Here is a 25103-nt window from a genome sequence, read left to right as displayed (position 1 = left end):
TCACTTATATCTTTTAGAGCACGGTGGTGGATTTGTTTTATAGAAACTATTGATCTCTCATGCTTCACTTATATTATTTTGAGAGTCTTAATAGCATGGTAATTTGCTTAAAATCCTAATATGCTTGGTATGCAAGATTCATAATAAAACTTTCTTATGAGTGTGTTGAATACTAAGAAAAGTTTGATGCTTGATGATTGTTTTGAGATATGGACGTAATAATATCAAAGTCATGCTAGTTGAGTAGTTGTGAAATTGAGAAATACTTGTGTTGAGGTTTGCAAGTCCCGTAGCATGCATGTATGGTAAACGTTATGCAACAAATTTGAAACATGAGGTGTTATTTGATTGTCCTCCTTATGAGTGGCGGTCGGGGACGAGCGATGGTCTTTTCCTACCAATCTCCCCTAGGAGCATGCGCGTAGTGCTTGGTTTTTGATGACTTGTAGATTTTTGCAATAAGTATGTGAGTTCTTTATGACTAATGTTGAGTCCATGGATTATACGCACTCTCACCCTTCCATCCTTGCTAGCCTCTTCGGTACCGTGCATTGCCCTTTCTTACATTGAGAGTTGGCGCAAACTTCACCGGTGCATCCAAACCCCGTGATATGATACGCTCTTTCACACATAAACCTCCTTATATCTTCCTCAAAACAGCCACCATACCTACCTATTATGGCATTTCCATAGCCATTCCGAGATATATTGCCATGCAACTTTCCATCATTCCGTTCATCATGACACATTCATCATTGTCACATTGCTTAGCATGATCATGTAGTTGACATAGTATTTGTGGCAAAGCCACCATTCATAATTCTTTCATACATGTCACTCTTGGTTCATTGCATATCCCGGTACACCGCCAGAGGCATTCATATAGAGTCATCTTTGTTCTAGTATCGAGTTGTAATCATTGAGTTGTAAATAAATATAAGTGTGATGATCATCATTATTAGAGCATTGTCCCAAGTGAGGAATAAAAAAAGGCCATAAAAAGAGAAGGCCCCAAAAAAGAGAAAGGCCATAAAAAAGAGAAGACCCAAAAAAATGAGAGAAAAAGAGAGAAGGGACAATGTTACTATCCTTTTACCACACTTGTGCTTCAAAGTAGCACCATGATCTTCATAGTAGAGAGTCTCTCATGTTATCACTTTCATATACTAGTGGGAATTATTCATTATAGAACTTGGCTTGTATATTCCAACAATGGGCCTCCTCAAGTGCCCTAGGTCTTCATGAGCAAGCAAGTTGGATGCACACCCACTAGTTTCTTTTGTTGAGCTTTCATACATTTATAGCTCTAGTGCATCCGTTGCATGGCAATCCCTACTCCTTGCATTAACATCAATCGGTGGGCATCTCCATAGCCCATTGATTATCCTCATCGATGTGAGACTTTATCCTTTTTTGTCTTCTCCACATAACCCCCCTCATTATATTCTATTCCACCCATAGTGCTATGTCCATGGCTCCCGCTCATATATTGCGTGAAAGTTTATAGGTTTGAGATTACTAAAGTATGAAACAATTGCTTGGCTTGTCATCGGGGTTGTGCATGATGAGAGCATTCTTGTGTGACGAAAATGAAACATGACTAAACTATATGATTTTGTAGGGATGAACTTTCTTTGGCCATGTTATTTTGAGAAAACATAATTGCTTAGTTAATATGCTTGAAGTATTATCATTTTTATGTCAATATGAACTTTTGTCTTGAATCTTTCGGATCTGAATATTCATACCACAATTAAGAATAATTACATTAAAATTATGCCAAGTAGCACTCCGCATCAAAAATTCTCTTTTTATCATTTACCTACTCGAGGACGAGCAGGAATTAAGCTTGGGGATGCTTGATACGTCTCCAACGTATCTATAATTTTTTATTGCTCCATGCTATATTATCTAATGTTTTGGACTATATTGGGCTTTATTTTCCACTTTTATATTATTTTTGGGACTAACCTATTAACCGGAGGCCCAGCCCAGAATTGCTGTTTTTTGCCTATTTCAGTGTTTCGGAGAAACAGAATATCAAACGGAGTCCAAACGGAATGAAACCTTCGGAAACGTGATTTTCTCATCAGATAAGATCCAAGAGACGTGGACCCTCCGTCAAGAAAGCCACGAGGCGGTAACGAGGGTGGAGGGCACCCCCCCTAGGGCGCGCCCCCCTGCCTCGTGGGCCCCTCGAAGCTCCACCGACGTACTTCTTCCTCCTATATATACCTACGTACCCCCAAACGATTGGGGACGGAGCCAAAAACCTAATTCCACCGCCGCAACTTTCTGTATCCATGAGATCCCATCTTGGGGCCTCTTCCGGAGCTCCGTCGGAGGGGGCATCGATCACGGAGGGCTTCTACATCATCATCCAAGCCCCTCCGATGAAGTGTGAGTAGTTTACTTCAGACCTACGGGTCCATAGTTAGTAGCTAGATGGCTTCTTCTCTCTTTTTGGATCTCAATACAATGTTCTCCCCCTCTCTCGTGGAGATCTATTCGATGTAATCTTCTTTTTGTGGTGTGTTTGTTGAGAGCGATGAATTGTGGGTTTATGATCAAGTCTATCTATGAATAATATTTGAATCTTCTCTGAATTCTTTTATGTATGATTGGTTATCTTTGCAAGTCTCTTCGAATTATCAGTTTGGTTTGGCGTACTAAATTGGTTGTTCTTGCCATGGGAGAAGTGCTTAGCTTTGGGTTCGATCTTGCGGTGTCCTTTCCGTGTGACAGAAGGGGCAGCAAGGCACGTATTGTATTGGTGCCATCGAGGATAACAAGATGGGGTTTTTATCATATTGCATGAAACTATCCCTCTACATCATGTCATCTTGCTTAAGGCGTTACTCTGTTTTTAACTTAATACTCTAGATGCATGCTGGATAGCGGTCAATGAGTGGAGTAATAGTAGTAGATGCAGGCAGGAGTCGGTCTACTTGTCTCGGACGTGATGCCTATATACATGATCATACCTAGATATTCTCATAACTATGCTCAATTCTGTCAATTGCTCAACAGTAATTTGTTCACCCATCGTAGAATACTTATGCTCTTGAGAGAAGCCACTAATGAAACCTATGCCCCCCGGGTCTCTTTCTCATCATATCAATCTCCATCACTTTATTATTGCTTTGCTTTTACTTTTTACTTTGCATCTCTATACCAGAAATACCAAAAATATTATTTATCATCTCTATCAGATCTCACTTTTGTAAGTGACCGTGAAGGGATTGACAACCCCTAAGTGTGTTGGTTGCGTTGAGCTATTGTTTTTGTGTAGGTACGAGGGACTCGCGCGTTGCCTCCTACTAGATTGATATCTTGGTTCTCAAAAACTGAGGGAAATACTTACTCTACTTTGCTGCATCATCCTCTCCTCTTCGGGGAAATCCAACGCAGTGCTCAAGAGGTAGCACACCTCAGTCGAGTCCTTATGGACGGCGGCAGCAGCCTGAACCTGCTCTATCAGGATACAGTGCGAAAAATGGGTATAGATTCCTCGAGGATCAAACCCACCAAAACCACCTTTAAGGGCGTCATCCCAGGTGTAGAGGCCTATTGCACGGGCTTAATCACACTAGAAGTGGTCTTCGGATCACCGGACAACTTCCGAAGCGAGGAGTTAATCTTCGATATCGTCCCGTTTTGCAGTGGCTATCACGCACTGCTCGGGCGAACCGCATTTGCAAAATTCAATGCGGTACCGCATTATGCATACCTCAAGATCAAGATGCCAGGACCTAGGGGAGTCATAACAATGAATGGAAACACGGAACGCTCGCTCCGCACGGAAGAGCACACTGCGGCCCTCGCAGCAGAAGCACAAAGCAGCCTTTTAAGGCAAACCACTAATTCGGCGATACAGCCCCCGGACACCTTCAAGCGAGTCTAGAGTAAACTGCAACAAGATCGCCTGGCACGTTCAGAGCTCGCCTAGCAATTCGGCCCCCGTCCCAGTCCCAGTCAAGCGATGAAGTCTGTGCCGCGCGTACATAATTACGCACTGAAAATACCATGGATATAGGCGGGGGCACGATCAGGGCACGCCCCACAATGCGGCTTAACCGCCCTAGGGGTCGTATACCTTTATCATTTTTCTCATTCGGGACCTAACTCTCTGGAAGCCCTTTCCGGCAGTACGATTGTCGAACACATTACGGGAAGGAACAACCAAGGAGGCAAGAAGCTAAGATGTACACGGGAACCCTCAGGTGGTCTCTACTAATAATCGATATACCCACTTTCTACTATCCATATGCAGCTTGCCCTTGGATAGGACATGTCAGATAGTCCTACTTTCTGCTTATTACACTACTTGTATCAGTGCGCTTCGACGTATTACTTAAATAACAATGCATAGCATTAGTCTATTATTGCATTATTCATCCCCTTTTTTCTTATATGTTCATTTACGACAATCTGCACCCGTACATTCAGGTACGGTCAGTATGACAGGCGCTTTTGTTTACCCCATAATACGGCATGAGAAGTCCGAACACTTTCGACAGTGCGGCACCCCGAACTTATAGCATTATATGCATCAGCTTCGAATCATGTCTTGGAACAATAGTTGGGTTTGCCCGGCTCTCATGCTTTGGTACCTTACGTTCCGCTATATCGGCTAAGGTAGCGCTGGGAGAACTACTGCGATTGTGTCCCGGTTCTTTCGGACGAGCACCTCAGTAGAGAAAGCCGAAAACTGACTGTCATGATAGGGCGAGAGCTGGTCGCTGTTCGAGACGTCTCAAGTCCTTAAAGACTTTTTCCGCTTCGGGCGACGAGTCATCCTTGCCCGACTTAGGCGTGTATAGCGCCCCAAATTCGGCCTTCCGAATACTAGGGGCTTCGCCAAAATTTAAAATTGTAGACTTCTATGGCTAAGTGAGAGTGATAAAGCCTTATAGTCTGATTGCCTGGTTCGTTGCACTGAACACCTCCCTCGAAGGACCCAAAACTGGGATAAAGAGTGCTCAGGTTTATCCCGAACACCCTAGTACTAGTTACATGGGGGCAGAAGCCGACGACTGGCCAACTCTCAGATTTTATAAACGGCCGCACAGAAGGTAATATTTTAAATTAAAAAAGCGTTGCATAGCGCAAAAGAACTCGTTTCACATTACAGGATCACATGAGCATATTCATTCAAAAATTACATCCCTGGCACATTCATCCGCCACAAGGCGGGAACCCTTCAGGACACTCTCATAATACATTTCGGGGCAGCGATGCTCCTTGCCCTCCGGCGGCCCCTCCTTCACCAGCTTCACGGCGTCCAGCTTCGCCCAGTGCACCTTCGCCCGGGCAAAAGCCCAGTGCGCACACTCGATGCAGACGGACCGCTTTATGACCTTCGCCCGGGCATCCACAAGCCGCCTCACCAGACCGAAGTAGCTGTCGGGCAGGGGCTCGCCAGGCCACATCCGAACTATAAGGCCCTTCATGGCCTATTCGGCCGCCTTGTGAAGCTCGACCGATTGCTTCAGCTGGTCGCTCAAGGGCATTGGGTGTTCGGCCCCGGTATACTGAGACCAGAACAACTTTTCCGTCGAGCTCCCCTCCTCAGCTTGGTAAAACTCCATGGCATCTAGTACACTGCGGGGAAGATCTGCGAACGCTCCTGGAGAGCTCCGAACTCGGGAAAGTAAAAGGAAAGTTTCCTTTGTTGGGGAACGTAGTAATTTCAAAAAAATTCCTACGCACACGCACGATCATGGTGATGCATAGCAACGAGAGAGGAGAGTGTTTTCTACGTACCCTCATAGACCGGCAACGGAAGCGTTGACACAACGTAGAGGAAGTAGTCGTACGTCTTCCCGATCCGACCGATCCAAGTACCGAACATACGGCACCTCCGAGTTATGCACACGTTCAACTCGGTGACGTCCCTCGAGCTCCGATCCAGCAAAGTGTTGAGGGAGAGTTTCGTCAGCATGATGGCGTGATGACGGTGATGATGTTATACCGACGCAGGGCTTCGCCTAAGCACTGCTACGATATGACCGAGGTGGAATATGGTGGAAGGGGGCACTGCACATGGCTAAGGAACGATCACGAAGATCAACTTGTGTGTCACGAGGTGCCCCCTTGCCCCCGTATATAAAGGAGGGAGAGGGGGAGGTGCGGCCGGCCCAAGGGGAGCGCCTGCTTCCTTGTCCTATTCGGACTAGCGGGAGGGGGCGCGCGGCCATCCATGGTCGGCCCTCCTCTTCTCCCTTAGGGCCCATGTAGGCCCAATAACCTCCGGGGGGTTCCGGTAACCCCCCGGTACTCCGGTAAAATCCCGATTTCACCCGGAACGTTTCCGACATCCAAATATAGGCTTCCAATATATCAATCTTTATGTATCGACCATTTCGAGACTCCTCGTCATGTCTGTGATCACATCCGGGACACCGAACAACCTTCGGTACATCAAAACACAAAAACCCTAATTACGATCGTCACCGAACTTTAAGCGTGCGGACCCTACGGGTTTGAGAACTATGTAGACATGACCGAGACACGTCTCCGGTCAATAGCCAATAGCAGAACCTGGATGCTCATATTGGCTCCTACATATTCTACGAAGATCTTTATCGGTCGGACCGCATAACAATATACGTTGTTCCCTTTGTCATCGGTATGTTACTTGTCCGAGATTCGATCGTCGGTATCTCAATACCTAGTTCAATCTTGTCACTGGCAAGTCTCTTTACTCGTTCCGTAATACATCATCCCGCAACTAACTTATTAGTTGCAATGCTTGCAAGGCTTGAGTGATGTGCATTACCGAGAGGGCCGAGAGATACCTCTCCGACAATCGGAGTGACAAATCCTAATCTCGAAATACGCCAACCCAACAAATACCTTCGGAGACACCTGTAGAGCACCTTTATAATCACCCAGTTACGTTGTGACGTTTGGTAGCACACAAAGTGTTCCTCCGGTAAACGGGAGTTGCATAATCTCATAGTCATAGGAACATATATAAGTTATGAAGAAAGCAATGGCAACAAACTAAACGATCAAGTGCTAAGCTAATGGAATGGGTCAAGTCAATCACATCATTCTCCTAATGATGTGATCCCATTAACCAAATAACAACTCATGTCTATGGTTAGGAAACATAACCATCTTTGATCAACGAGCTAGTCAAGTAGAGGCATACTAGTGACACTCTGTTTGTCTATGTATTCACACATGTATTATGTTTCCGGTTAATACAATTCTAGCATGAATAATAAACATTTATCATGATACAAGGAAATAAATAATAACTTTATTATTGCCTCTAGGGCATATTTCCTTCAGTCTCCTACTTGCACTAGAGTGAATAATCTAGATTACACAGTAATGATTCTAACACCCATGGAGCCTTGGTGCTGATCATGTTTTGCTCGTGGAAGAGGCTTAGTCAGCAGGTCTGCAACATTTAGATCCGTATGTATCTTGCAAATTTCTATGTCTCCCACTTGGACTAAATCCCGAATGGAATTGAAGTGTCTCTTGATGTGCTTGGTTCTCTTGTGAAATCTGGATTCCTTTGCCAAGGCAATTGCACCAGTATTATCACAAAAGATTTTCATTGGACCCGATGCACTAGGTATGACACCTAGATCGGATATGAACTCCTTCATCCAGACTCCTTCATCCAGACTCCTTCATTTGCTGCTTCCGAAGAAGCTATGTACTCCTCTTCACATGTAGATCCCGCCACGACGCTTTGTTTAGAACTGCACCAACTGACAGCTCCACCGTTTAATGTAAACACGTATCCGGTTTGCGATTTAGAATCATCCGGATCAGTGTCAAAGCTTGCATCAACGTAACCATTTATGATGAGCTCTTTGTCACCTCCATATACGAGAAACATATCCTTAGTTCTTTTCAGGTACTTCAGGATGTTCTTGACCGCTGTCCAGTGATCCACTCCTGGATTACTTTGGTGACTTATAGCAAGGCACACATCAGGTCTGGTACACAACATTGCATACATGATAGAGCCTATGGCTGAAGCATAGGAAACATCTTTCATTTTCTCTCTATCTTCTACAGTGGTCGGACATTGAGTCTTACTCAACTTCACACCTTGTAACACAGGTAAGAACCCTTTCTTTGCTTGATCCATTTTGAACTTCTTCAAAACTTTGTCAAGGTATGTGCTTTGTGAAAGTCCAATTAAGCGTCTTGATCTATCTCTATAGATCTTAATGCCCAATATGTAAGCAGCTTCACTGAGGTCTTTCATTGAAAAACTCTTATTCAAGTATCCCTTTATGCTATCCAGAAATTCTATATTATTTCCAATCAATAATATGCCATCCACATATAATATCAGAAATGCTACAGAGCTCCCACTCACTTTCTTGTAAATACATGCTTCTCCAAAAGTCTGTATAAAACCAAATGCTTTGATCACACTATCAAAGCGTTTATTACAACTCTGAGAGGCTTGCACCAGTCCATAAATGGATCGCTGGAGCTTGCACAATTTGTTAGCTCCCTTTGGATCGACAAAACCTTCTGGTTGCATCATATACAACTCTTCTTCCAGAAATCCATTCAGGAATGCAGTTTTGACATCCATTTGCCAAATTTCATAATCATAAAATGCGGCAATTGCTAACATGATTCGGACAGACTTAAGCATCGCTACAGGTGAGAAGGTCTCATCGTAGTCAATCCCTTGAACTTGTCGAAAACCTATCGCCACAAGTCGAGCTTTGTAGACAGTAATATTACCGTAAGCGTCAGTCTTCTTCTTGAAGATCCATTTATTCTCAATTGCTTGCCGATCAACGGGCAAGTCAACCAAAGTCCACACTTTGTTCTCGTACATGGATCCCATCTCAGATTTCATGGCTTCTAGCCATTTTGCGGAATCTGGGCTCACCATCGCTTCTTCATAGTTCGTAGGTTCATCATGATCTAGTAGCATGACTTCCAGAACAGGATTACTGTACCACTCTGGTGCAGATCTTACTCTGGTTGATCTACGAGGTTTGGTAGTAACTTGATCTAAAGTTTCATGATCATTATCATTAGCTTTCTCACTAATTGGTGTAGGTGTCACAGAAACCGGTTTCTGTGATGTACTACTTTCCAATAATGGAGCAGGTATAGTTACCTCATCAAGTTCTACTTTTCTCCCACTCACTTCTTTTGAGAGAAACTCCTTCTCTAGAAAAACTCCGAATTTAGCAACAAAAGTCTTGCCTTTGGATCTGTGATAGAAGGTGTACCCAACAGTCTCCTTTGGGTATCCTATGAAGACACATTTCTCTGATTTGGGTTCGAGCTTATCAGGTTGAAGCTTTTTCACATAAGCATCACAGCCCCAAACTTTCAGAAACGACAACTTTGGTTTCTTGCCAAACCACAGTTCATAAGGCGTCGTCTCAACGGATTTCGATGGTGTCCTGTTTAACGTGAATGCAACCGTCTCTAAAGCATAACCCCAAAACGATAGCGGTAAATTAGTAAGAGACATTATAGATCGCACCATATCTAATAAAGTACGATTACGACGTTCGGACACACCATTACGCTGTGGTGTTCCGGGTGGCGTGAGTTGCGAAACTATTCCGCATTGTTTCAAATGTAGACCAAACTCGTAACTCAAATATTCTCATCCACGATCAGATCGTAGAAACTTTATTTTCTTGTTACGATGATTTTCAACTTCACTCTGAAATTCTTTGAACTTTTCAAATGTTTCAGACTTATGTTTCATTAAGTAGATATACCCATATCTACTTAAATCATCTATGAAGGTGAGAAAATAACGATATCCGCCACGAGCCTCAACATTCATTGGACCACATACATATGTATGTATGATTTCCAACAAATCCATTTCTCTCTCCATAATACCGGAGAACGTCGTTTTAGTCATCTTACCCATGAGGCACGGTTCGCAAGTACCAAGTGATTCATAATCAAGTGGTTCCAAAAGTCCATCAGTATGGAGTTTCTTCATGCGCTTTACACCGATATGACCTAAACGGCAGTGCCACAAATAAGTTGCACTATCATTATCAACTCTCCATCTTTTGATTTCAACATTATGAATATGTGTATCACTACTATCGAGATTCATTAAAAATAGACCACTCTTCAAGGGTGCATGACCATAAAAGATATTACTCATATAAATAGAACAACCATTATTCCCTGATTTAAATGAATAACCGTCTCGCATCAAACAAGATCCAGATATAATGTTCATGCTCAACGCTGGCACCAAATAACAATTATTTAGGTCTAATACTAATCCCGAAGGTAGATGTAGAGGTAGCGTGCCGACCGCGATCACATCGACTTTGGAACCATTTTCCACGCGCATCGTCACCTCGTCCTTAGCCAATCTTCGCTTAATCCGTAGCCCTTGTTTCAAGTTGCAAATGTGAGCAATAGAACCAGTATCAAATACCCAGGTGCTACTGCGAGTATTAGTAAGGTACACATCAATAACATGTATATCACATATACCTTTGTTCACATTGCCATCCTTCTTATCCGCCAAATACTTGGGGCAGTTCTATTTCCAGTGACCAGTCTGCTTGCAGTAGAAGCACTCAGTCTCAAGCTTAGGTCCAGACTTGGGTTTCTTCTCCTGAGCAGCAACTTGTTTGCTGTTCTTCTTGAAGTTCCCTTTCTTCTTCCCTTTGCCCTTTTTCTTGAAACTAGTGGTCTTATTGACCATCAACACTTGATGCTCCTTCTTGATTTCTACCTCCGCGGCTTTTAGCATCGCGGAGAGCTCAGGAATAGTCTTATTCATCCCTTGCATATTATAGTTCATCATGAAGCTTTTGTAGCTTGGTGGCAGTGATTGAAGAACTCTGTCAATGACACTATCAACAGGAAGATTAACCCCCAGTTGAGTCAAGTGATTGTGATACCCAGACATTTTGAGTATATGTTCATTGACAGAACTATTCTCCTCCATCTTGCAGCTATAGAACTTATTGGAGACTTCACATCTCTCAATTCGGGCATTTGCTTGAAATATTAACTTCAACTCCTGGAACATCTCATATGCTCCATGACGTTCAAAACGTCGTTGAAGACCCTGTTCTAAGTCGTAAAGCATGGCACACTGAACTATCGAGTAGTCATCAGCTTTGCTCTGCCAGACGTTCATAACATCTGGTGTTGCTCCTGCAGCAGGCTTGGCACGTAGCGGTGCTTCCAGGACGTAATTCTTCTGTGCAGCAATGAGGATAATCCTCAAGTTACGGACCCAGTCCGTGTAATTGCTACCATCATCGTTCAACTTTGCTTTCTCAAGGAACGCATTAAAATTCAACGGAACAACAGCACGAGCCATCTATCTACGATCAAACATAGACAAGCAAGATACTATCAGGTACTAAGTTCATGATAAATTTAAGTTCAATTAATCATATTACTTAAGAACTCCCACTTAGAAAGATATCCCTCTAATCCTCTAAGTGATCACGTGATCCAAATCAACTAAACCATGTCCGATCATCACGTGAGATGGAGTAGTATCAATGGTGAACATCAATATGTTGATCATATCTACTATATGATTCACGCTCGACCTTTCGGTCTTCGTGTTCCGAGGCCATATCTGTTATATGCTAGGCTCGTCAAGTTTAACCTGAGTATTCCGCGTGTGCAACTGTTTTGCACCCGTTGTATTTGAACGTAGAGCCTATCACACCCGATCATCACGTGGTGTCTCAGCACGAAGAACTTTCGCAACGGTGCATACTTAGGGCGAACACTTATACTTTGATAATTTAGTGAGGGATCATCTTATAATGCTACCGTCAATCAAAGAAAGATAAGATGCATAAAAGATAAACATCACATGCAATCAATATAAGTGATATGATATGGCCATCATCATCTTGTACTTGTGATCTCCATCTCCGAAGTACCGTCATGATCACCATCGTCACCGGTGCAACACCTTGATCTCTATCGTAGCATCGTTGTCGTCTCGCCCATCTTATGCTTCCACGACTATCGCTACCGCTTAGTGATAAAGTAAAGCATTGCAGCGCGATTGTATTGCATACAATAAAACGACAACCATATGGCTCCTGCCAGTTGCCGATAACTCGGTTACAAAACATGATCATCTCATACAATAAAATTTAGCATCATGTCTTGACCATATCACATCACAACATGCCTTGCAAAAACAAGTTAGACGTCCTCTACTTTGTTGTTGCAAGTTTTACATGGCTGCTACGGGCTTAGCAAGAACCGTTCTTACCTACGCATCAAAACCACAACATAGTTTGTCAAGTTGGTGTTGTTTTAACCTTCACAAGGACCGGGTGTAGCCACACTCGGTTCAACTAAAGTTGGAGAAACTGACACCCGCCAGCCACCTGTGTGCAAAGCACGTCGGTAGAACCAGTCGCGTAATGTCGGTCCAGGCCGCTTCATCCAACAATAGCGCCGAACCAAAGTATGACATGCTGGTAAGCAGTATGACTTATATCACCCACAACTCACTTGTGTTCTACCCGTGCACAACATCAACACATAAAACCTAGGCTCGGATGCCACTTTTGGGGAACGTAGTAATTTCAAAAAAAATTCCTATGCACACGCAAGATCATGGTGATGCATAGCAATGAGAGAGGAGAGTGTTTTCTACGTACCCTCATAGACCGGCAACGGAAGCGTTGACACAACGTAGAGGAAGTAGTCGTACGTCTTCCCGATCCGACCGATCCAAGTACCGAACGTACGGCACCTCCGAGTTCTACACACGTTCAACTCGGTGACGTCCCTCGAGCTCCGATCCAGCAAAGTGTTGAGGGAGAGTTTCATCATCACGACAGCGTGATGACGGTGATGATGTTCTACCGACGCAGGGCTTCGCCTAAGCACCGCTACGATATGACCGAGGTGGAATATGGTGGAAGGGGGCACCGCACACGGCTAAGGAACGATCACGAAGATCAACTTGTGTGTCATGGGGTGCCCCCTTGCCCCCGTATATAAAGGAGGGAGAGGGGGAGGTGCGGCCGGCCCAAGGGGTGCGCCTGGAGGAGTTCTACTCCCACCGGGAGTAGGACTCCCCCTCTTGCCTTGTTGGAAAAGGAAGGGGGAAGGGAGAAAGAGGAAAGGGGGCGCCCCCCCCCTTCCTTGTCCTATTCGGACTAGGGGGGAGGGGGCGCGCAGCCTGCCCTGGCCGGCCCTCCTCTTCTCCCTTAGGGCCCATGTAGGCCCAATAACCTCCGGGGGGTTCCGGTAACCCCCCGGTACTCCGGTAAAATCCCGATTTCACCCGGAACGTTTCCGATATCCAAATATAGGCTTCAATATATCAATCTTTATGTCTCGACCATTTCGAGACTCCTCGTCATGTCCATGATCACATCCGGGACACCGAACAACCTTTGGTACATCAAAACACAAAAACCCTAATTACGATCGTCACCGAACTTTAAGCGTGCGGACCCTATGGGTTCGAGAACTATGTAGACATGACCGAGACACGTCTCCAGTCAATAACCAATAGCGGAACCTGGATGCTCATATTGGCTCGTACATATTCTACGAAGATCTTTATCGGTCAGACCGCATAACAAACGGGAGTTGCATAATCTCATAGTTATAGGAACATGTATAAGTCATGAAGAAAGCAATAGCAACAAACTAAACGATCAAGTGCTAAGCTAATGGAATGGGTCAAGTCAATCACATCATCTACTATATCTAAATAGGAGCTCCCCACTACTTGATTTCTCTCCACATGCAACCTATCCACATCAGCAAGCTGCCACGTCATACTTTTTCCTCAGCCATCGGTGATACATGCAGCCTTTAAAAAGACTCAATAGTCCTGTGGGCAACAAATAATTAGCAAGAAAAAATGGCTGTCGGTGGACTCTTCCTGTCCGCTGCCATGCCCAATGAACGGCAACAAATACACGCATGCAGTCGTTCCGGAAATAGCCATAAATATAGGATCGCAATTTACTATGGGAATTAAGACGCGGGATCCTTCATCTCCCTCATCAACGAATAAATCTCGGTCGATTCAAGTCCCCACCGAGTCTTCTTATCTTCCCTCTATCTCTATATCTCTCTCCATACTGAGCTGCCGCCGGCCAAGCCTTCAAGGGTCATCGCTGTCGGAGACCGGCGCACTGTTGCGGTGTTGACATACTAATTGTGTGTGCCACCGATTCGTTCAGATGTGTAGCTGAACGCCACAGTGAGCGGCGCCGCCGACTCGAATGCGACGACTCGCGTCCATCCGGCCCTCTGATGAGCACTACTCCCTTGGCACCTTGGCAAGTCGCTTACGCTGGTCGAGATCTTCCAGCTCGCGGCCGGCGCGCTCTGAAAGAAAGGCGCCCTTGTGGTGGTGCTCACAGACCAGTGTGTGGTCATCAACGCTTTTTTTGCAGCGAGGGCTGCGGACGTCGGCGCTGGGTACGCCTACATGCCGATGGGCGAGGCCGGGCCCTTGGATACTTCATCTGATGGTTTTTCTGTTTTGAATTTTTAGAAAAGAAGCAAAATATTCGGGACAAAGGATTGAGCTAGGACATATCCAACATGTATCCGGATTTCTTTTCCTTTATTATTAACCTATTTCTTCTCTGCTTAACCTATTTGCACTCATGTATCCGATTTTCATCTAGATTACTCTTTTCTTTATCAATTGTTTATTCATTTTATATGAATCTCCTATGATACCTTTTGGATCTATAGGTCAGTCATTAGGATTAGGTAAGAGTTTGGTCTGGGTAATCACTGTAACCCACAACGACTATATGTCAAAGCCTCTGAATTAGCTATAGTTGCACCCTGCAGTTTCGGTATAGTGATGAGCTTGGAATAAGAGGGATAATTCTTTACTTTTCTGCGCTGAAATGTGTCAATCTAATAAATATCGCAAATTACCAATTTCCATTTTTTTCATATCTCTTTAAATCATTGCTGAATTTCCCGCCGCAACGCGCGGGGTATCCTCTAGTTCTCCTAATGATGTGATCCCGTTAACCAAATAACAACTCATGTCTATGGTTAGGAAACATAACCATCTTTGATCAACGAGCTAGTCAAGTAGAGGCATACTAGTGACACTCTGTTTGTCTATGTATTCACACATGTATTATGTTTCCGGTTAATACAATTCTAGCATGAATAATAAACATTTATCATGATACAAGGAAATAAATAATAACTTTATTATTGCCTCTAGGGCATATTTCCTTCATCCTTCACATGCTTGCTTTGCATAATGAATGCCTTACCCGCTACTATCTTCTTCAGCACATCAATCTCCTAGAGGGCCTTGTGGGCTTCAGCCTTGGCGCTCCGGGCGCTTTCAAGCGCCTTCGCAAGCTCGGACTCTCACGTCTTAGAGTCAAGCTCCAAGGACTCGTGTTTTTCAGCGAGAACCTCGAGCTCTAGCTGCACCTCGCCTACTCGGGCTTCTTGTTTTTCCCGCTCAATGCGCTCCTTGGCCGCTTTGTCTTCGGCCTCGGACAGCGCCTTCTTCAGGGTCGCCACTTCGGTCGTGGCCCCTGGCAAATTCATGATGATCCTATTACTTTACACCCGAACTTCTTTTTAAATATATAGACAAGGTATTGCCTACCTTTTCTCTCCTCGAGCTGCCTCTTGGTAAGGCCGAGCTCGTCCTCGGACCGCTCCAGGTCCTGCTTTAGTGCAGAGACCTCCGCAGTACGTGTGGCAGCGGCCAGCAGTGAAGCCTGCACATACACATAGACATATTCTGATTAGACTCCTGAGTTATCATTTGATTCTCTATTCGGCCTTTCTTCGCGAACGCCGAACAGAGCATCAGGGGCTACTGTCCATGCGGTAATATTTTCTTATATTTTGATTGCTTACCTCAAAGCTTGTTAGGAGGCTGGCGCAAGCTTTGGTCAATCCGTTTTTGGCGGACTGAACTTTCTCGATCACCACACTCATGATAGTACGGTGCTCTTCGTCGATGGAAGCGCCGCAAAGTGCTTCTAGCAAGTTGCCCGGTGCCTCTGGATGGACAGAGGACACCGGCACGGGCGGCTTGCCCCCCTTAACGGGGGATCGCCTGCCGGAGTCCGGAACCACCAAAGGTTCCAGGGCAGTATTCGGCTGGGGGCCGAACTTGGAGCCCGTGGGAGTCTTGCTCCCTTTGAGCCTAAGGTCCGGAAGGTCGCCTCGAGGCGCCCCCAGGACTACCTCCCCTCAGCTCGGTGCCTTTCGGGACAACACCTCGACGTTGTCCGTAGGGCAGGGGGTGGAGGCGGTCGGAAGTGAATCACTATTCATATCCGACGAGTCAAATGAACCGTCCGACGAATCTATGTCGAGATGAGCTCGGGACGGACTGCATAATCATATGCGGCATAATGAGAAACAGTGCAATAAGACATACCATGAATTACTATGGTGTCCGGATACTTACGACTTCGCCACGGGAGTCTCCCTGGGTAACCACTTGTCGCCGCTATAGGCGGCCGTTGTGGAGCAGTTCAGAGGGAGGGTCCTTCCCTTCTTGGACCCTTCGGCCTCCCCGGTTGGGTCGGCCTTCCTTTTCTTGTCTCCCCTGGCTGGGGGGAGAACTTTCCTCCTCCTCCTCATTTTTGTGGGAGGAGTGCGCATCAGAGTCATCAGATGATGAGTCCGATACAACCTTGCGCCGGAGACCCTTCCGGGTCCCCGTGGCCTTCTTCTTGGTCTTCTTCACTGGCACCTCGTAAGGTGCCGGAACCAGCATCTCTGTTAGGAGAGCATCTGTAGGATCTTCAGGCAGGGGGGCTGGGCAATCGAGCTGCTCCACTGTCTTTATCCAGTCCTGTTAATGACATGGAAGCTTAGATCCCGCACATGATTTAACTGGGGCAAATAAATACCCTGTGAGATATAAAAACTTACCGGATTGGCATGGCGCTTTGCGCTGATTCCACGGTCCTCAGTGAGGGAAGGAGGTACCTCAGCGCCCTTGAACAGCACCCTCCAGACGTCCTCGTGCATCGTGTCGTAGAGCTCTCACAGCGTCTGGTGCTTGGCCGGGTTGAACTCCCACAAATTGAATGCCCGTCGTTGACACGGGAGGATCCGACGGAAGAGCATGACCTGGACCACGTTGACGAGCTTGATTTTCTTGCTCATCATGTTCCTGATGCTGGTATGGAGTTCGGTCAACTCTGCCGGAGAACCCCAGGACAGGCCCTTCTCTTTCCAGGAGGTGAGCCACGTGGGGATTCCGAATCGAAATTTGGGGGCCACCACCCAGTTGGTGTCACACGGCTCGGTGATGTAGAACCACCCCGATTGCCACCCCTTTATGGTATCCACATAGGAGCCCTCGAGCCAGGTGACGTTAGGCATTTTGCCCACCATGGCGCCTCCGCACTCTGCTTGCTGGCCAACCACCACCTTCGGTTTAACATTGAAGGTTTTCAGCCATAGGCCGAAGTGGGGCCTGATGCGGAGGAAGGCCTCGCACACGACGATAAACGCCTAGATGTTGAGGATGAAATTGGGGGCCAGATCATGAAAATCCAGCCCGTAGTAAAACATGAGCCTGCGGACAAACGGGTGGAGGGGAAATCCCAGTCCGCGGACGAAGTGGGTAAGAAAAACTACCCTCTCATGGGGTTCGGGCGTAGGGATGATCTGCCCCTCATCTGGCAGCCGGTGCGCGATATCCGCGGCCAGATATCTGGCTTCTCGTAACTTTGCGATGTGCTCCTCCGTGACGGAGGAGACCATCCACTTGCCTCCTGCTCCGGACATGCTTGGAGTGGTTTGAGAAGAAAAATGCGAACTTGGGCACTGGAGCTCGAGTGTGTGAGAATGGATAAGAAAGGAGGTAGAAGGAATGGGTAAAAGGGGTGAATCCTTGTCCCTTTATAAGGGCGGAAGAGGCGATGCGCCTCCCCACTTGCCTGGTAAAATCGCTTATTCCCCAAGCGCCGTAATCGATGGCGCGGTTGGGTTACCCACGTCCGTATTGATGAGAATCCCGTAATAAGGGGGACACGATCTCTGCTTTGACAAGACGTGTCAAGAAAACCGCCCCCGCGATATGTGCGGTGCTGGTTGAGAAAAACGGTTCGAATAATGACCGGGCCATGACAAGATGTCATGCTATCAAACGTGTCAGCAGATTGGTTTTGTGGAAATATTATTCTCTCTACGGTAGTATGTGGAACTTGTTTTGCAGAGCCGGACACTATCCTTGGGTTCAAAATCTTCTATGGAGTATTCAGAGGAGGAACCCGCCTTGCAATGCCGAAGACAAAACTGCGCGCCGGACTCATCGTCATTGAAGTCTGGTTCAGGGGCTACTGAGGGAGTCCTAGATTAGGGGGTCTCCGGACAGCCGGACTATATCCTTTGACCGGACTGTAGGACTATGAAGATACAATATTGAAGACTTCGTCTCGTGTCCGGATGGGACTCTCCTTGGCGTGGAAGGCAAGCTTGGCAATACGGATATGTAGATCTCCTCCCTTGTAACTGACTCTGTGTAATCCTAGCCCCCTCCGGTGTCTATATAAACCGGAGGGTTTAGTCCGTAGGACAACAAACAATCATACCATAGGCTAGCTTCTAGGGTTTAGCCTCTACGATCTCATGGTAGATCAACTCTTGTAATACTCATATCATCAAGAACAATCAAGCAGGACGTAGGGTATTACCTCCATCAAGAGGGCCCGAACCTGGGTAAACATCGTGTCCCCTGCCTCTTGTTACCATCCGCCTTAGACGCACAGTTCGGGATCCCCTACCCGAGATCCGCCGGTTTTGACACCGATAGTGGCCCTTCAAGGAAGCAAGGACCCAGGATCGCCATGCGCGATGCCGATGATGAGCCACCAAGGAACGCTCCTGTGCGGCCTTATGAATGGCCTTCAGAGGACTTCATGGATCGAGCAGGAATTAAGGAAGAATTTAACGCGTATTTGCGTAACACTGATCTTGTGAGCTTCGAGGAGTGCCGCCAGTACCACTATCTCACTAGTTCCTTTGTGACGAGGTTTGAATTTTCATCTTCACGCAATTCTCAAACTGTTCTGTTTGATCTTTATGAAAAATCTTATACTATGGACTTAGAGGGTTTTACCACTGCTTGCAAACTCCCACAATGGGGTAGTCCTCGTGAACCTCGCAAATCTGAATTTAGAGATTTTCTTGCCAGTATAACTGTGGGTGAATCTAGAGACATAACACAAGCTACAATAGGGAGTATTCATTTTTCTGCTACACATTATTTTGCTCTCTTCATAGGCAGGTGCATAAATGGTAAGGATGAAGCATGTCACATGTGTGTCCCTGACCTCAGTATCCTTAGGAGTGCTGTGTTAGGAGATAAATTTTATAATTTGGGAGCTATTGTTGCACGCAGGTTGCATAATAATAGATTTAATGGAGATTTCTTTGGTGGAATTTATGCAACTTGCTTAGCTGATTTTCTTGGTGTAACCATACGTGATGATGATATTGAATTGCCTCCTACTTATCTAGACTTTAATGCTATGGTTCACCATCAGTTTGTTGAGAGGAATGAACTGCCTCTCCAGTACTGACTAATCTTTGACAGGCGTCACGCTGTCAATATTGTCCTCCCTGTTCCCGCTTTCTTTGACTTTCAGGAAAAAGGGAGACATTACATAACCAGAGAGGAGGCGGGGGAGTATAAGAGGAGGGCTGAGATAGCTCGCCTCCAAGCTGCAGCACACGATGCAATGACCTCTGCATCGCAGTACGGCCCCAACTACAACTATGGATATCCGCTAGGCCATCCGTGGCAATAAACAAACTTAGGCCAAAATCCTAAGCTTGTGGGAGTACGTATTTCTCACAGACATTACATTCATGTTCACACACTTATTGCTAGATGTCGGTGCTCCTACTTTTTTACTGTAATATCCATGCTAGTTTATTTTCTTTTTCCTGCTTTCTTCTTGTGTGTTTAATAAACTTTAAGAAAAACTAAAAAATTTAGTGGTAGCTTTTAGTCAGTTTACTTTTCATGATGTGGTAGTAATAAAACCCAAAAATATTACCTGTTCTTCTTTTGCTTGTTGGGAGCTTTCCCGTGTAAATAGTTTTATTTCTTTTCTTTTCTTTGGGGTCGATAGGAGAAGACTATGATTAAATTGTTGAAGTGGCTCTTATATGCATTATTGTTGATTTAACCAAGAGCCCATATTACCTTGTCTTCTCCTATTTATTGAATGCTCGCAGATTCTAGCTTAGTCCAATGCATGCGCACTGTTATTATTATTCACTTCGTTCGGTCGTGCAAGTGAAAGGCAATTATGACGATATATGATGGACTGAATGAGATGAGAGAAGCTGGTATGAACTCGACCTCTCTTGTTTTTGTAAATATAATTAGTTCATCATTCCTGATTCAGCTCATTATGAATAAACATGTTTACAATGACAATTAGAGATTATAGTTGCTTATGCCATGCTTAATTAGCTAGGAGTTCATAATGGTTTACCTTGCGTGCCAACATGCTATTAAAATGGTTGTGATGTGGTATGATGGGGTGGTATCCTCCTTTAAATGATTTAAGTGACTTGACTTGGCATATGTTCACACATGTAGTTGAAACAAATCAACATAGCCTTCACGATATTTATGTTCATGGTGGGTTATATCCTATTCATGCTTGCACTCAATGTTTATTAATTTTAATGCATGTTCATGACTGTTGTCGCTCTCTAGTTGGTCGCTTCCCAGTCTTTTGCTAGCCTTCACTTGTACTAAGCGGGAATACTTCTTGTGCATCCAATCCCTTAAACCCCAAAGTTATTCCATATGAGTCTACCATACCTTTCTATATGCGGTATCTACCTGTCGTTCCAAGTAAATTTGTATGTGCCAAACTCTAAACCTTCAAATGAAATTCTATTTTGTATGCTCAAATAGCTCATGTATCAACTAGGGTTGTCCTTATCTTCCATGTTAGGCGGGTTATTCTCAAGAGGAGTGGACTTCGCTCCTCACTCACGAGAAAATGGTTGGACACCGGGATGCCCAGTCTCATGCTTTATGCAAACTAAATCAAAATAATTGCAAACAAAACTCCCCCTGGGACTGTTGTTAGTTGGAGGCACTCGTTGTTTCGAGCAAGCCATGGATTGATACTTGTTGGTGGAGGGGGATTATAAACTTTACCATTCTGTTTGGGAAACGCCTATAATGTGTGTAGCATGGAAGATATCGCCATCTCTTGGTTGTTATGTCGACAATGAAAGTATACCGCTCAAAATATTATTTATCTCTGATTTAAAATCGAGCTCTGGCATCTCTACAAATCCTTGCTTCCCTCTGCGAAGGGCCTATCTATTTACTTTCATGTTGAGTCATCACCCTCTTATTAAAAAGCACCAGCTGAAGAGCACTGCTGTCATTTGCATTCATTACTATTAATTTATATTGGGTATGACTATGACTGGATCTCTTTTACCATGAATTATAATGTCTAGTCAGTCCTTAATCTTTAAAGGTGCTCTGCATTTATGTTTTGCGGTCTCAGAAAGGGCTAGCGAGATACCATCTTGTTATATCATATCATGATTGTTTTGAGAAAGTGTTGTCATCCGAGATTTATTATTATTGCTCGCTAGTTGATTATGCCATTGACATGAGTAAACATGAGACCTAAATGTTATTGTGAATATGGTTAGTTATAATCTTTGCTGAAAACTTGAATGCTAGCTTTACATATTTACAACAACAAGAGCAAACAGAGTTTGTAAAAGTTTTTCTTTATCACTTTCAGTTTATCAACTGAATTGCTTGAGGACAAGCAAAGGTTTAAGTTTGGAGGAGTTGATACGTCTCCGTCGTATCTACTTTTTCAAACACTTTTGCCCTTATTTTTGACTCTAACTTGCATGATTTGAATGGAACTAACCCGGACTGACGCCGTTTTCAGCAAAATTGCCATGGTGTTATTTATGTGCAGAAACAAAAGTTTTCGGAATGACATGAAACTCCACAGAACTTATTTTTGGAAAATATTAAAAATACTGGAAGAAGAATCCATGTTAGGGGGCCTCCACCTGTCCACGAGGGTGGGGGCGCGCCTGCCCCCTGGGCGCGCCCCCTGCCTCGTGGGCCCCCTGTTGCTCCACCGACCTCAACTCCAACTCCATATATTCGTATTCGGGGAGAAAAAAATCAGAGAGAAGGATTCATCACGTTTTACGATACAGAGCCACCGCCAAGCCGTAAACTCTTTCGGGAGGGCTGATCTGGAGTCCATTCGGGGCTCCGGAGAGGGGAATCCGTCGCGTCGTCATCATCAACCATCCTCCATCACCAATTTCATGATGCTCACCGCCGTGCGTGAGTAATTCTATCGTAGGCTTACTGGACGGTGATGGGTTGGATGAGATTTATCATGTAATCGAGTTAGTTTTGTTAGGGTTTGATCCCTAGTAGCCACTATGTTCTGAGATTGATGTTGCTATGACTTTGCTATGCTTAATGCTTGTCACTAGGGCCCAAGTGCCATGATTTCATATCTGAACCTATTATGTTTTCATGAATATATGTGAGTTCTTGATCCTATCTTGCAAGTCTATAGTCACCTACTATGTGTTATGATCCGGCAACCCCGAAGTGACAATAATCGGGACCACTCCCGGTGATGATCGTAGTTTGAGGAGTTCATGTATTCACTATGTGTTAATATTTTGTTCCGATACTCTATTAAAAGGAGGCCTTAATATCCCTTAGTTTCCATTAGGACCCCGCTGCCACGGGAGGATAGGACAAAAGATGTCATGCAAGCTCTTTTCCATAAGCACGTATGACTATATTCGGAATACATGCCTACATTACATTGATGAATTGGAGCCAGTTCTGTGTCACCCTATGTAATGACTGTTACATGATGAACCGCATCCGGCATAATTCTTCATCACCGATCCAATGCCTACGAGCTTTTCACTTATTGTTCTTCGCTTATTTACTTTTCCGTTGCGACTGTTACAATCACTACAAAACCCAAAAATATTACTTTTGCTACTGCTACCGTTACTTTCATATTACTTTGCTACTAAATACTTTGCTGCAGATATTAAGTTATCCAAGTGTGGCTGAATTGACAACTCAGTTGCTAATACTTGAGAATATTCTTTGGCTCCCCTTGTGTCGAATCAATAAATTTGGGTTGAATACTCTACCCTCGAAAACTGTTGCGATCCCCTATACTTGTGGGTTATCAGTGAGTTATCATGTTATTTGCATAGAAGTTACCGTCGTACGTTTCAACGACACCCCCACCCCGACCCCTCCGACAAAGTTATCAGGTCTACCATGTATGAGTTATCATGTTATTTGCACAGAAGTTACCGTGGCATGTTTCAGCGACTTGCCCCACCCCATCCTCGCCGACCAAGTTATCATAAGTTATCAGGTCCGCCATGTTTGAGTTATCATGTTATTTGCACAGAAGTGATCATGGCATGTTTCAGCGACTTGCCCCACCCCCCCCCTGGCCGACCAAGTTATCAAGACCGGGGTACATAAGTTATCAGGTCTGCCATGTTTGAGTTATCATGTTATTTGCACAGAAGTTATCGTGTATGTTTCAACAACTCCCTCACCCCCACCCTCGCCGACAAAGTTTTTAGGATCGGGGTACATAAGTTATCAGATCTATGAATTTTGAGTTACCATGTTATTTACATTAAAGTTAACGGAGGATATTTCATCAACCCTCCCCCCCCTCCCGGTCGGTAAAGTTAGCAGGAACGGGGTACCTAAGCGCGGAAAAAATCGAACACTAAATTAACTCGTTTTTATGCATACGTATTAGAGGGGACATGTTAAATAGCCCATTTACTTTCTTTTGCCCAATAAAGAATCGTAGGTCAGGTGGTAGGCTAGTTAAGTTGGCTCACTAATGATGCAAGGATCGAATCCTCTCTTGTTCACACCAATTTTTGCGTGAAAAAATCTTGAACGAAAAAAGATCTAAAAAAGAAAAAAATGGATCGGGAGGAGAGCAAGAAATAGAATCTAGAGAGGGGAAAAAATGATAAATTAAGTTCGCCAGATCTGCACTATAGATGGAGGGCTGCACTAGAGCAGTCATCTACTTGCGGGATTCGATTCCTACGTACGACGCACGGGCATTGTATTCTACCAGTAGAAAGAACATGGAGTAGAGTATCTACCAATCGGTAAAGTGTAGTACGCCCGTGACATCGGGGGAGCCGTGAACGACGCACGCAAATTTCTCCGCCTCTTATCGATACTGGAACTCAGAGCATAGGAGGGAAAGTCGATTTATGGATGGAATCAAATACGCAGTATTTACAGAAAAAAGTCTTCGTTTATTGGGAAAGAATCAATATACTTTTAATGTCGAATCGGGATTCACTAAGACAGAAATAAAGCATTGGGTCGAACTCTTCTTTGGTGTTAAGGTGGTAGCTGTGAATAGCCATCGACTACCTGGAAAAGGTAGAAGAATAGGACCTATTCTGGGCCATACAATGCATTACAGACGTATGATCATTACCCTTCAACCGGGTTATTCTATTCCACTTCTAGATAGAGAAAAAAACTAAAGGAGAATACTTAATAATACGGCGAAACATTTATACAAAACACCTATCCCGAGCACACGCAAGGGAACCGTAGACAGGCAAGTGAAATCCAATCCACGAAATAATTTGATCCATGGACGGCACCGTTGTGGTAAAGGTCGTAATTCCAGAGGAATCATTACCGCAAGGCATAGAGGGGGAGGTCATAAGCGACTATACCGTAAAATAGATTTTCGACGGAATCAAAAAGACATATCTGGTAGAATCGTAACCATAGAATACGACCCTAATCGAAATGCATACATTTGTCTCATACACTATGGGGATGGTGAGAAGAGATATATTTTACATCCCAGAGGGGCTATAATTGGAGATACTATTGTTTCTGGTACAAAAGTTCCTATATCAATGGGAAATGCCCTACCTTTGAGTGCGGTTTGAACTATTGATTTACGTAATTGGAAGTAACCAATTAGGTTTACGACGAAACCTAGAAATCGATCACTGATCCAATTTGACTACCTCTACGGGATAGACCTCAACAGAAAACTGTTGAGTAACGGCAG

The 25103-nt window shown here is 44.7% G+C and overlaps 1 protein-coding gene across 1 annotated transcript in view; it reads left to right on the top strand.

Moving 5' to 3' along the window:
- LOC125519321 (50S ribosomal protein L2, chloroplastic-like) overlaps positions 1-25103 on the top strand; it is a 104314-nt gene that overhangs the window by 78146 nt on the left and 1065 nt on the right. The window contains exon 6 of the mRNA XM_048684166.1: positions 24567-24967. Coding sequence (XP_048540123.1) covers positions 24567-24967 — 401 coding nt within the window. The remainder of the gene's footprint in view (positions 1-24566; positions 24968-25103) is intronic.

Source organism: Triticum urartu, chromosome 7 (assembly GCF_003073215.2).
Source record: "Triticum urartu cultivar G1812 chromosome 7, Tu2.1, whole genome shotgun sequence".
NCBI lineage: Eukaryota > Viridiplantae > Streptophyta > Magnoliopsida > Poales > Poaceae > Triticum > Triticum urartu.
The sequence above is the reverse complement of the archived record's forward strand: the minus strand, read 5'-3'. Positions and strand labels throughout refer to the sequence as shown.